Below are 14,478 nucleotides of genomic sequence, written 5' to 3' on the forward strand. Positions count from 1 at the left end.
ACCATCCAAAGAGTCATTTCTAACATGCTATTTCTCAAGTCTTAAAATCCCAAGAAGCAGCTTTAGTCCATGCCTCTGAGTGTGCTGTCAGAAACACTGAAATCACATTTTAGCTTCTGGCCCTCATGTTGTGAAGCACAGGTCAATGTTTGGACACTAGGCTGTAGTGCTATCCATGTCCTGCAGGTGGTGCTAGCGTGCCAGTGGCTTCATCTGCAGAACGGGATCATCAGAGCTTTTAACGGCCTTCCTCACATCCACAACTGACTCAGTCCTGGGTAAAGACTCTCTACCGTAAACAGGGCTCACCGCTGTTGGGGTGTACCATTTCAAAGTACGCACGTGGAACACGATACCAAGTACGCAGTGTTATACTGTAAATATTTTTTAATCAAAAACAGCGCATATAAATTTACAGAAATGCGTAACGCATACATAGATAACAGTGTTCGGGTGTGTCTTTTACTGGCGCTGTTTCAACTCCACAAAACCACGCATTGCATCAAACAAAGTTTTTCACCGCATTGTCACTGGGTCACTTTCGATTCATAATTAAGAATGCAGTAACGAACAATCACAAAAAATTACCTACAAATAATGCAAACTGATAAAACTTCATTAATAATAGCCTGAATTATATGCTTTTTTAAAAAAAAAATGTTACATCTCAGTTTTTGAAGGCAAAAAGACGAGACGACGTGACTTTATACCTTCCTCATCCTTCCATCCTTCCCCTGCACCACAAATGGCTGCATTAACCATTTGATTAAGTGCTAGGTTTCATTTTTTTAAATGGTTGCATAACGGTAAAAATTTGCTACTATGCGCTATATTAGTCATGGAAGGAGTTCTCTCTGTGCGGTATTACTTTATAAGTGAAGTAATTCCTGCAAAAAAGTAGAACGCAAAGCGTCATCACTACGGCCCGCCACACGGTAAGAGGAAAATGCAGCAAGACTCACCATCTCTTTGGAAGGAGCAAGGATCTCCTCGATCATCATGCTGTCCCGGGTAAAGGAGCTTCTATTCAGGGTGTTGGACCTATCCGAACTGAAGGAGCGGAGGCTGGTGTATATACAAGTTACCACACAATATGGGTGTGATGACGAAATGAACAGGGAGGGGAAAAGAAACTGATTACTGCATGCAGCTTCCAGGGAACCGTTGCATAATTCAAAAAACAAAATACATGGCACGGGTTATCCGGAAATGAGAGCCGGGAGATGGACAGCGAGAGCATCTCTCTGGAATGTCGGTTGATGGATGCTGGGCACGTGTCTGGGCTTTGCCGAAGTCCCAAGACCGACGGCACCACGTGCGTGAATTGTTACTGAAGTTACACAAACAAAAAGACAAACGAAAGAATACTCTGATGTGCGACGTGTGCGTGACTGTGAGACGCTTCTAAGCATTGTTTAACAATTTCGTTTTTTTACCCAACGCCTCAAAGAGTTGCAGGGGAAAAAGAAAGAAAGACAGTCCAGCAAATCGAGGCAACAGGGACAGACATGCATGAAGAGACTCGGTAAACTGTCTGAAATTAGCTTTAGAGTTTGTCGCGCGATTTAATGGATGAGACGGTCAAGTGGCTCGTTCGCTTTCGATGTTTAGCTGCTCCCGACACATGTTAAGTGAAAACGGCAAAGTCTACACCTTCAGAAGGACGTAAACACAAGAGGGTTAGCAGGCTGCTAAAGGCTTCCCAACAGCTTTAAGGTAGCTGGCTAAACTGCGGCGGGTCGCTAGATTCACGGCTTCTAGTTTAACCTTCCCTTCAGTCTCAGATCTGAGAGACCGGGACTTACAAAGGTGATGCATAGCCGGTGGAAGCACGGTCCATTTTGGGATCTTCACTGCGAGCTTTAATCAGAGACTCCAGGTAGTCTGATGTCGAGTCAATGCAACACCGGCTCTTTGTTAAACATCACCTGTTGTCATCCCTCCATACAAGAGCATGAATAATTTATCCCAGTGACGTTCAGATCCGTCAGTCATTCAGTGAGTCAGTCAGTGATTATCAGTCATCTTAACAACAGGTTTTCTCAAAGCCACTGATTAACAGATTGATCAGCTCAACTGGTTGATCAATCCCTGGAAGCTACATCAAGTATAACTTAATAACAACGAAAACAATAATAACAACAAGAACAACCACGACAACCACGACAACTATGACAACAACAACGGTATTAGAAGCATCACCATACTGTTCACACACATCACATAGCTAGGTTGTTCCCACACACACACTCACGTTGACTACATTTAGTATCAATTCCGATTACACACTCAACGGTGGGGGGGGAGGGGGGGGGGGGGGGTTGATGAGGAAAAAAGTAGCAAGCAAATAATATTACACTACAAAATGGACTAGAACACACGTAGCACACCACGGGACAACACCAATGGATGGGGGTGTCATGGAGCCAAGTGAGTCGCTACTGCTAACAGCGTCATGCCCTCTTACCTGACTTTAGGACTATGGTGAGAAATTAAGCGGAGAAGAAAGAAAACAGAATATATTGAAAGCAACGAATCAGAAGAGGATGGAGCAGAAATGGGTGTGATGTCACCGGCACGAGCGTGCCGGCCTCGCATGCGTTATGCCCTGGGACACGCAAACGTGCCTTGGCTTCGGGGGAAATATAGAACCCCGCCCAAGAGTGTAAGACATGCGGGGGAGACTGGATGGATGCTAGGAGTGGAAGGAATGCAAAAGAAGGTTTGCTCAGCATCAAACAGCAATGGCTTGATCAAAAAAATCAACCGGGTCACGGAACCTTTCCAGACATACTTGGTAGACAAGTTCACGTCAGTCCGCCGCCTTGGAGAACTTCACCATTCTGAGCAGTCATTGCGACACTCCGTTAGGCTAAACTATATACAAGCTGTGTATGTAGTTGGCCTGTATGGTGTCGGTAATGACCGCTTCCCGATATGTCGTGCTTCAGATCATGACCTCAAAATCCAACAGCCATAGATTATGTCATTTGATGCTTGGAGCAACTCTACTAGCGCTGAGTAGTGGAGCAGTGGGTGACTATCCAGTAGGCCAGAAGTACACAGGGATGTCCAAATGGTTCCCACCCCATGTACTTCAACCTTGGGCGCGAAGTTCAACATCAGGTTCAACATCAGGCCACAGTTTGTGGTTAACCCATAGTACGGATGAGAGCTGACAAAGTAGATAGTTACTTAGCTAACAAAGGACACTTTTCAGTACCTCGGTGGAACATGATCACTAATCAGCTCAGCAGATCCCCAGAGTTTTGTCCCCTCTGCGGTTGTTCTGATTAATTCATGCGTGTTTATTATTCAGCAGCGGGTACCGTGTGCGGCACAGACGGGCGTGTGACACGTCTGTCCGGAGTTTCCATGTTCGCATGCCGTGTCTGTTTACAAGGCCCTTATATCACATGATATTTCACATATCTTTCCAGATTGGCACTAATATTAGACTACCGAAAGTATATATTTAAAGTCAAGTTGAGAAAAAAAAAAAGTTGTTACATTTGAGCTTGTCCTGAAATAATTTATAAATAGCCTGATTTATAATTAAGATAATTAGTAAATTATGATTATGAATATGGTATAAGTAATTTGATGATTATCAGTTAAATATTTTTTGTATACTGGAGTGTGTGTGTGTGTGTGTGTGTGCGTGCACTGTGCATGCACATGATGACGGCTGAAACACGTCCACCCTAATGGACGCGGGGGGGGGGATGCGCTGCCTTACCTTGCCGAGCGGGCTCCAATGCTGAAGCCCATATAGCCCTCCTGCGGGAGTGAATCGTCCCCTAACTCCCGCAGATCCTGAGGGCCCAGGTACTTGTCCGTGTCACCGGTCATCGCATCCTCACCTGGGTAAAAGACAGGTGGAGTTAAGCTGGGCGATATTCGGCAGGTGCAGACCCTCCGCTGGACTCTGTCCAGTAGCAAGCCGCTTACAGACTCAGTGTCATCTAAAATCCTACAAGCCGCCCTGTCGCCCCCCCCCCCCCACCCACCCACCAAAATGGACTCTTTCCAAACCTGCAACTGACACCCCCTTGCCGCACCCAGGGGGGCTTTGCCACCAGATAGCAGCTGGATGAGACTAATTTCAGAGCATGAGAATGAGTTCTCAGCAGTTTTAAAAGACCCAAGCATCCAAATGCACACACACACACACACACACACACACACACATACAGACACGCAAACACAAACACAGATACAAGCACAAGTGCACTAATTATGCTTTTGTTATCTTTTTTTCCACAACAACACAAGGGAGATGTTAACGTTCACTTGTGAGGGAAGTTGCAGAAGCATAAGGGGTTAAAAGAGCCAAACAGAGAACAAGCTAAAAAATGGGGGGGGGGGGGGGCAGCATTCCAGCAACAACAAAGAAGCGCCCACTCCCTGTCCCCCGTCCCCCTGCTGCTCCCCTCCTCTGCAAACCCTCCCCCCAAAACCAGCACGGCTAAACCATAGTCTCTCCCCCCTACCACTGCACCCCCCCACACCATCCCCAGAACCCCTCAGCACTCTCACCAACCTAATCCCATCGCATTCCTCATGAGCGTCTCCATTCAGAAGCGGTCCTGCTGTCCCCCAAGAAAGTGCCCGCGTTACGCCGGGGAAACAAACTTTTTTCCGGCCCCCGTCCGCTTCCCCTCAGATGCGACTCTGCCGTGCTTTGACTCTCCCGAGCTGATGACTCTCCCCCGGCGCGCTTGCAAACAGATCAGCTTTCTCCCACCCCCGCCGCCGCCTGGGGGGCACGATTCGCATTTCGGGCAGCGGCTCTCCAGCTGCACTAACTGAGCAGCCGGCGCATGCCATGCGACGACTCGCGACCAGAATAGCGCATCGTGGAAGCGCGGTGACCTCTGACGCGGCCGGGCCGGCCCCTCCGTTTTTGGTTATTATAATCGCCGCCCCCCCCCTCCCGATTCCTCCCTTTTCGTCTGGAGTCTGTCACCAAGGCAGCTCCTCTGGCCCTGATTTGGACGCAACGCAAGGAAAGTCTAATCAACGCCGGGGCACCCAGCGACCCCTGGACCATGCGCCACCGCCGCCGAATGCACGCTCCTCGCTGCGAGCAGAGTTCAAACAGCGCTGACACAAGCTGGCCCAGGTTGAGACTGAATGGGGGTAACGTGTTGGGTAGCCCACACTGGGCCCCCCTCTGATTGGACCAGGGTGGGGGGGTGTTTCCCCAGACACTGCTGCCTGGAAACCCAGCTAGGTGGCAACACAAAGACAGGCCAAGACCCATTCATATGCTAATGCGGGTCATTCTTAAGTGTGCTCCGCAAGCTTCAGCACCACGTGGTTCGACAAACACAGCTCCCCCCAGAGGCAGATCAATAATAATGCTATGTGGGAGGAAGGGGGCCTGTGTGTTTCTAAGAGGCAGGAGATGTACACCCCCTGGGATCATCAAAATTGTGGTTATTTGCTACTGAACATTAACAGTAACAATTCTAACTCTCCGTGCGTTTCTTGACAGAAAACTAAACGCAGTATATACACAATGATCAACATTGTCAACGAAGCACTTTTTTCACTTCAGCAAATCAAATTCTGCTGTCTTTCACAATAAAGACCTAGACGTATCTAAGGGCAGACAGGAAACATGCATGACAGAATTAGTTCACGTCCAGCAAGCGCAAGGAACCTTCTGGCTGTCGCTCCCTGGGAAGTCCAGCCACGCGGAACCAGATTCAGGTTCCGTATGGAAAAAAGATGAGGGTCAGGTATGACGCATAGTCTATAGCACCCGGATACTAACAGACAATGCACAGCCTGTAAATGGCTGGACTCTATCAACAACGGCCCAGAAGACACACTAAAAAGAAAATACTTATTCATGAACCGAATGAGAAGGACAGTGGACTGCAGACAGTATGGCAATGGCACATGTGCCAAGGAGGTCTTGTGAACGCGCTACGTTTGTGAAATCTAATGTTCCAGGGCATCGACTGACAAAGTAACTCCACACCAACCTCTAACGTTACCTTGGCGACACAGCGAGCCAGCCAAAGAGTAAACACAACCAATAACGGCCCTCTGACGCTGTGGTTTCCAGTTTTATACTGCCAGCCATATGTCCCAAGTACAATCATGCATATTTTTTTGACAGCTGGGAGTGTTACATTTTGAATTACTGAAGAATTGCCCAGAATGCTTTGCGTTTCATGTTCTAAAACAATGTGTTCTATTTTTGTGTTTGTTGAGTGAATATTCCAATATACAATGATATATTTTTAAGAAACAGGCTAAAATTAACATTTTACAATGCCCGAAAAACACTGGAGACATGGCTCTGTATGACCTCCATTTCAGACCGCGACAGAGTCTTTTGTAGCAGTGTTATGGTTCTGACATGACAGGTGGGCAATTCAGCAAAAAACACACACAGCTGTTCAAATTCAGGTTCTTTCATTGCCTTGGACTCTGTGGATATATGTATCAGACTGGCTGTTGAACTGTACTGACATCACTTCATGCATGGATTAACCAATCAAACAATGTTTACAGTATGCCAGACAACGGAGGCCTGGAGAAAAGAACGGCCCGCAAAGAAAAGCGAAAGTCGAACTTAGCGAATCGAAGTATTTCATCTTCAGGATGCTGCTTAGCAACCAGTATTAAGGCATATTTCACAGACACTTAAGCAAGAGAATGAGGGATCCGTGACAACAGAACACAATGTTAGTTTTGTAGTTAAGACGACAGAGGGTTTTAATGTGCCTGCAAATGGCCACAAAATTGAGAAAATACCTTCATCAACATCTGAATAATAGTCCTCAATGAGAATTTCAGGCACATTGGCTTTATGAACTGTGTAATTTGAATAGATAGAATGTTAAGGACATACCAAAAAGATCATGAGCACAACACAGAAATAAAAAAAAAAACTGAAAAGTTTGAGAATTGTATGACTTAGGGTCATTTGTGATGGGAACTGGGAAAAGGGAAAGACTCGGACAATTTCCCCTTACCTTCATCATCTGACATGTCCAAGACCTCATTCATTGTTTCGGGGACGTTCATTTTGTGTTTTTCTGTCACTGTCTGTGAGTAAAGAAAAGGGGTTTATATCAAAAGGTTTTAATGTTCCATCCTCTGTTTCCTCAATGCCAGGCTGGTATTTGAGGTCCCGGAACATTTGAAATGAAAGTTGAATCTTACATGAGACGTGGGAGGTTTACGTCATTGTCATGGATGTTTGTGGCTACATGTGACACCATTACAGACACAGCGTTTGAATCGATGGTAATGGAGTCCGCCATCTTTTGTGTGTCCGACCTCACAAACGTCATATCCCGGCAAATGTCCGGCGGGAAGGACGGCCTTACCAAGGCAGTCAAGGTTTCCTCTGTCACCACCTTCAGCGTATCTACGACGGAGATGTAGCCCAGCCGCTGGGCGATGGACAGGGCAGTGTTGCCGTTCTGAAAGTAGGCAAAAGAAGGGTCGCTTACCCAGAATGCAATGCTGTCGGGGTCAACCCATATCTCACAGCAAAATGCTCAAACGCAACAGACGCACCAGTGTTCAAACTGTGGAAAGCGCCCCCCCCCCCCCCCCCACCTCCCCAAGGAGAAAAGGATACTGTAACTACTGTACTGTAAAGTGCCAGCTATCTTTAAATATCCAGGAAAAGATCTTTTTTTTTAGGCATTCAGGCAACTTACAGAGTTGTCACATAGCAACAATTTAACCGTTTCAAGTCAGGTGGTTAAAATCTCACACAGACAGATGGGCGGGATTAAGCGAAGGCTTCTGTGTGGCGCCAGGGACGGTAAATCCAACACATAATCTCAGAGTGAAACCTGAATATGAACAGCAGTGTCCGACACGCCATGATCACTCGTATCAAGAGGCGTAACCGTAAAGAACACCGAAGCAGGTGCCGATGCTTAACTAACCGATTAAAACGTCCCCGACGTGAGAAAGTGTAAGGCTACATACAGCGTCATGCTAATGGTAGCAGCGGCTAACAGTGTGCGCTTTCCAGATATCACTAGAGTGTATGAAAGAGTGCCTCACACCTTTAGCGCTGGGGGTTCAAATCCCACCTCCCACTCTGTGCTGAGTGGGTTTCTTTCGGATATTCTGATAACCTCCCGCAAATAGGCTAACTGGCGTCCCTAAGCTGGCCTTAGCGAGTGGCTGTGCATATATACAGCATTTGTCCTGCCACCGACCTACACAAACCCCCCCCCCCCCCAACCACTGTAATCCTGAGCAGGATAAATGTGACCGCAATAACACTAAGATTAGTAGTGTTCTTTTAAAATTAGTGACATTACTGTTGCATGTATATCGCCTGGCATTCGGCGCACGGGGGAGTAAGTGGAGGTAGGGCCAGGCTGCGGGGGGGGGGGGGGGGGGGGGGGTGATGTTAGGACGGGTGTGAAGGAGATCAGGGCCTGGACCAAGGGGGGCCCACTCACCACCGTCAGCTCGTTGGGCAAGGCGCCGTGCTGGAGCAGCAGGTTGATGACGTGGGTGTGGCCTTGCTGCGCCGCCTGGTGGAGGGGTGTGTAGCCATTCTGCGGCAGGGAGAGGAACCGGTCAGGGCGAGAGCACTCCCAGACAAACACACGCACGTCCGCATGCGCCGGGACGACATACACGTGGCACGCTCACACGCGTACACACATATGCGTGAAGATGAGGACCGGCGTGCACACGAGTCCGACACGCCTGCACACGCATGTGCAGAAAGGGGCCCACGCTGGAGAGGGGAGCATGAACCAGTACCTTTGTCTTGGTATTGACCTTCGCCTGGTTCTGGAGGAGAAAGTTCACCATCTTGATGTTTCCATAGTGACAGGCCACATGCAGAGGAGTGTATCCCATCTGTTGGAATGGAAAAAGTTAGACGGACCGAGATGTGTGGCCTTCCCTCCGCCGCCGATGGCTATTTATGGTCAGAGGTATAAATACTGCATGACCCGCGCCCCGGTTGTCATGGCGACGTGAGGCTTTCCCATCTATGCACTTTCCATTTGATTAATCCAACCCGTTAAGTTTATTTGATGGGTGTGTGGTGGAGAGAACTGCCAGCAGTGGGGGTGGGGGGGGTTACTAGGACCTGCCCTCCTGACCCCACTCTGACGTTTGAAGATCATAGCATTATGAAGGTTTTGGGAGATGCAGTCTTGGACTTGGGGCTGTTGTCATGCGTGGTCATTAAAATATCTGGGCTAAACAAATCATCCGGGGCTCATTTGGATTAAATTGAGGCCAGAATGGGAGGGAGAAGATCAGTTGCCTTGTTCCTGCCTCCTCCGGTTGCTTGGACCCACCTACCCTACAATCTGATTGGTTATCTCACTGAACCAATCATTTTTCCTTCTGTAGAGTCATTTTTCTGTAAGTAAAACTCCCATGAGCCATTGTGATGCTTCCTCACCAACCCCCCCCCCCCCCCCGCCCACAACTTTTACCTTTGTTTCAGGGTCAATTGTCGCTCCCTGATTGACCAGGACCTCTGCAACGTTCACTCTGTCCTCCTGAGCTGCTAAATGCAGGGGCGTCAGGCCACTCTGAAATGGGGGGGGGACAGCGACAGGTCACGTCACCGAGAAGCCTTTACCACGGTGCACCAAAGCCCCCTTTGTGCCCCTTTCAGATCTGTCATGTTCTCGCTGAATGTACGGGGGTGTGGATCAGCGACACGTAATACATTCAGCTCCCGGTAGCAGCGAAAAGGCCCCAAAAACAACAGCAACGCCTCCTGACATGTATCTAAAGATACTTGGGTCTTAAGGGGGCCGCATAAATTCACCCTGTAAGCTAACAATCCCCAAATTTTCTGCCAGACTCCTCTTTAATTAAATCCAGCAGGTAGTGTAGCAGTTAAGCAAATGGACTCTAAACCAACAAAGAATCCCATTTACGTCTTAGCGGGGGCCTTGATGGATCATGCTTCAGCAAGAAACATAAGTGATCCCATTAAATATAGAGCTGCACAAGTGGGTAGAACTGAAATGAAGAAAAATGTGTCAGCCTAGCTGTGTAATCTTGATGTGCCATTAAAAGCACTCTGTCGGCCAATCAGGTGAGCTGGGTGGGTCTACGTGTGGCCAAGGCTCTGTTAATAGCACTCCGTCAGCCAATCAGGTGAGGCAGGCGGGTCTACAGGTGGTCCAAGCTCTGTTAAAGGCCCTTCCTCGTCCAATCAGGTGATGTGGGCGGGTCTGTAAGCAGCCGACCTTATTGGACAGGTTGACGTTGGCATTCCTGGACAGCAGCAGGGACTCCATGTCGACATGGCCCTCCTGCGCGGCCAGGTGCACAGGGCTGATGCCCTGGCGGGTGATGGCGTTGGTGTCCGCGCCGTACTCCAGCAAGGTGGTGGCGATGTCCATCTGATTCTTCTTGGCAGCGATGTGCAGCGGAGTGTAGCCATTCTGGAAGGGAAGCGGGGTGAGCTCACTGCCTGGCTGTACTCTGTGGTTTTAAGGTACCTCAGCTAGCTGAGTTACAAAAGGCTTCTTAATGCAAGTAACCCTAAAGTCACTGTAACTTCTGTTTAATACTATAATTCAGAGTTCAGAGTTCAGGTCCAGATTTAATGAAATACAAAGTAACACTTTATTTGGATAGTCCACCTACAGAAGATTAGCAGAGTATTTGTTACATTTAAACAACTTAATTAAGATTCAACAATTCAGATGTTTCGATGTATTATAGAATACACAGTATATAGAGAACATGTAACGATTCATGAAGATACCTACGTATTCTTAGAGCGATTTAGCTGAATTTGACTGCTCACTCAACTGATGTTACATGAATTGTTGAATCTCAGCTAATAAGTTGCTGAAATGTTACGAATACTCTGCATATCCTCTGTAGGTGCACAATCCAAATGCTAATTTACCAAATAAACAACCCCGTCTTCTAAAGGGACATTGTCAGACAAAATACGGAACACAGAAAGACCAGTGTCATGAGTGGATGGTGAAAAAAGAAACACAAAGAAAGAAAGAAGAGAGGGGAAAAAAAATATGCAGCATGTCATGAGAAGGACCTTCAGCGATGCTTTCACTTTATTTCCGATCCAGAACAGCAGGAGAACTTGGAGCATGGAGAGAGGGTGTCACCATTCTCAGATTCGTCATGGCACTAAAGCGGAGCTGAGAGGGAGGTGTGCAAGACCCCAGGAGGGGGGGGGGGGGGATGTCGTAAAGGGGGGTGGCCAAGACGGCTAATTTCACAACCACCCCGGTGGACTGAGTAAGCTTCGCACAAGCCACCGCCAACCGTCTTACCTTGAGCAACTTCCTTCGGACGCCTAATAGAACGATGTGGGGATAGGATCGAGTGGGGGGGCGTGGAGGAGGGCTACAAGCCAAAGCAATAGAAGCAAGCACACTGGCATTGGCTGAGCCACGAGTCACATGGCAGGGGGAAAGGAGGCGAGGCGGGAGGGAAGGGAGTGACCCCACATGTCGGCCGACGGCCGGACCTCGCCAGCAGTGACGTCAGGCACCGGAGATGAGCCTGGCAGTCTGAACGTCGCCCGAGTCACAGCCACGGGGAGAAAAAAGGAAACATCCAGTAATAACTCGTCAAGGGGGAACAAAGGCAGTAATCGAGGCGATGTTTTGGCTCAGGCATCGCACAGATCTGCTTTCCAGTCACTAAAAACACACGCAAGTTAAGCCCACACACAAGTACCGTCCTCTCTCTCTGCTCAACTAATAAGACTCGACTGGCTGGCCAGAATACTTCATCAGCGATCTGTTTCCACGTATTCGTTTTCCTCTTAGCCGCGTGTGAAGTAACATTTGGCTTCCACAATCTGTGTTGTCACTTTCGCAGCCCCCCCAAGTGGCCACAGAGGGGAGGTGCCAGAATATCGCTAAATGTCAGCTTTCGCTGATCATTACCAAGCCAAACGATACAGATCCCGTTAACAGGAATAACGGGGATCTTTCTGCAAACCACCTTCCTGTCACTCGAAACACATGCAATTAAACCCCACACACAAACACCCCTCTCTCTGCTGAACTAATAAGAATCAACTGTCTGCAAAGAACAGCTAATCCACAGTCTGTTTCTGCTTATTTTTTTGTTAGACAAGCATAAAGTAAAATTTGGTTTTGGCTCTGTATTGTCCAGTTTGAAACCCAGAAATGACTACCATAAGCAATATTCCATAATATATTTAAATTTCAACTTTGGTTTACAATCAAATGATATCATTCCCAGTGACACGAATAAATGAAACCTCCTGCAAGTCTCCTGTCAGCCCAAATCCTCCCTCACTCCAGTACTGCGGTTCTGACCAATAATTTTGCAATTACTCTAAATTATCCCGTTAATCAAAATGCTGCCATTTTGCATAAGGAGGCAGCTACAAGCGTCACAAACACAAACTGCAAGGAATCCCTTAACCGGAAGTAATACCTGGCTCTTATTTGAAGTATTGGCCTATTATATTCAGCACCACTGGGGGGCAGCGTTAGACAAACAGGAATGAGAGAAGAGCGACAGAAGACGAAGGAAGACTGGTGAGATGAAGGGAGATGAAGGAGTCTGGGGTCCAGCAGCTGGTTGGCTGGGGCAACGTGAACGACATAGTGGGAGACATGGGAAGGAGTGGTGGGGGGGGGGGCTGTGACAGGTACCTTGGCAGCTGCATGGGGGGAGGCTCTCTGGTCCAGCAGAAGGAGGGCCACCTTCTGGTTATCGTAGTGCACGGCTACATGCAGGGGAGTTAGACCACTCTAAAACACATGCAGAGACCCCATGAGTGTGCAAAGAGCATGGCGGGAGAACCACGGTGAGGAAACATCCAGGTCCAGGATGGTCCAGACGGCTTTTCTGCATGTGAATCATTAACTGATTGGGCTACTTTTCATGCTTTGTAGATATACTTTGCTATGGTCATCTCCCACATTAATGTAGTTACTCTCTGGGGTGCAACAGAGATCTACAGGTGCTGTCGAGCACCCAAGGACACGACTGGGTACCCACGTCTCGGTCACTGGTAGCCCAACCAGCAATGTAAGCATCAGACATAATAATATCGACTTGGATTGCTGGATTTCATTGCTGAACAGGGTTTACAGCAGGGGTGCCCAATCTTATTCGCAAAGGGTCGGTGTGTGTGCGGGTTTTTGCTCTAACTCCCTAATTAGGTCACCAATTAGAGGACGGATTGGCTGAAGAGTCCTCACACCTGGGTTTGAACAGGTGTCCTACAGGTTATCCCAAAAACCTGCATACGCACCGGCCCTTTGCGGATAAGAATGGCCACCCCTGGTTTACAGAAACAGGAGTCTTGCTGGAGATACAGTCATCCTTCTGAGGAGGTACCGGCCCTTTAAGGGGCGGAGACACAGCTGTTCCGAGGCTCAACTGTACAGTGTCACCTCTGGCCAGAAAGGGTGGGGCCATCTGACTGCTCAAGAACAAAAGCCCCATTTATAAGGACCTTTGAAAGTCAGCCGCTAACCCGTCTCGCTCATGCTGGAAACGGATCGTAATAACATGCGCATTACAATTAGCTGTGAGCTGATATGCATCCCGTTACATTACACTGGATTTTATTGATTTATTTTTTTTTTTGCAAATTAGCACAATGCAATGTGAACAGTGAGGCCCACAGCCTTTTGTAGCAAACCCAGACAAAACAGGAAAGAATGTTTATACCGCAAAAAAAGAAAATAAAGAGGGTAGATTTTCTTTACAATGTGACAATGCGTTTAGCTTGTAGCATTTAGCTCATGTTGCCGGCTTTCAGTTGTGCACTCCTGAGAGCAGCTGAACAATCTTCTCAAAACTGCTAGTAAGATAAGACACATCATCTATCCGCCCCAGCAGAATACACTCCCTTCTCAAAAACAGGTCTATTTCAGTGATAAAAATATAAAAAACAGCTCCAAAACAAACAAAAAAAAGTATTATTAACGGGAGCTGTGAGATAGATACAGATCACAGCCTGCTCCGTCCACCAGCATCATTCGTAGGATTATGAATGCGGCTCTATGCAACGCCAGTATAAGCAGAATCGCCTACCTTTCCAGAAGCATCCGGGGCCGCACGCTTCTGAAGGAGTAGATTGGCCACCTCGATCTTCCCATATTTAGCAGCCACGTGTAATGGGGTGAATCCTTTCTGTAGAGTCACAGAGAGACCCGGGGAAGTGAACAGGGGCACCGGCAAATAATTTACCAGACAGTGCCAATGTTGAACTCCCATCCTGGCAAGACGGGCATCACAAAGAGACTCATTCCTGAGGACTAAGAGCCAAGTAAGGTGCTTTTGGTGAGAGTAATCTGATTTCTGAATATGCAAATATACAAACAGTAATTCCTTTCCATTGTATTGTGATTAAACAATATACTGTACTTTAAAATTATTCATTCAAAATTGCAACCACTGCAAATGATAGCCTAGTTTGACAATGAATTGATTATTGCAAGGGTGGTTCAGTGGGTTGCACTGTTGCCTCATACC

At 47.8% G+C, this 14,478-nt stretch overlaps 1 protein-coding gene across 50 annotated transcripts in view; it reads right to left on the bottom strand.

Moving 5' to 3' along the window:
- The window catches only part of ank3b (ankyrin 3b), a 137,992-nt gene that overhangs the window by 29,781 nt on the left and 93,733 nt on the right, over positions 1-14,478 (bottom strand). For 33 of the 50 annotated variants that reach the window (XM_072703602.1, XM_072703597.1, XM_072703619.1 and 30 more), the window contains 11 exons: positions 14,038-14,136; positions 12,645-12,743; positions 10,221-10,418; positions 9,453-9,551; positions 8,764-8,862; positions 8,454-8,552; positions 7,353-7,448; positions 6,996-7,068; positions 6,775-6,834; positions 3,740-3,863; positions 963-1,065 (listed from right to left, as the gene is read on the bottom strand). In XM_072703602.1, coding sequence (XP_072559703.1) covers positions 963-1,065; positions 3,740-3,863; positions 6,775-6,834; positions 6,996-7,068; positions 7,353-7,448; positions 8,454-8,552; positions 8,764-8,862; positions 9,453-9,551; positions 10,221-10,418; positions 12,645-12,743; positions 14,038-14,136 — 1,149 coding nt within the window. The other 17 variants (XM_072703606.1, XM_072703632.1, XM_072703599.1 and 14 more) reach the window with 7 other exon arrangements.

This window comes from Paramormyrops kingsleyae, chromosome 20 (genome assembly GCF_048594095.1).
Source record: "Paramormyrops kingsleyae isolate MSU_618 chromosome 20, PKINGS_0.4, whole genome shotgun sequence".
NCBI lineage: Eukaryota > Metazoa > Chordata > Actinopteri > Osteoglossiformes > Mormyridae > Paramormyrops > Paramormyrops kingsleyae.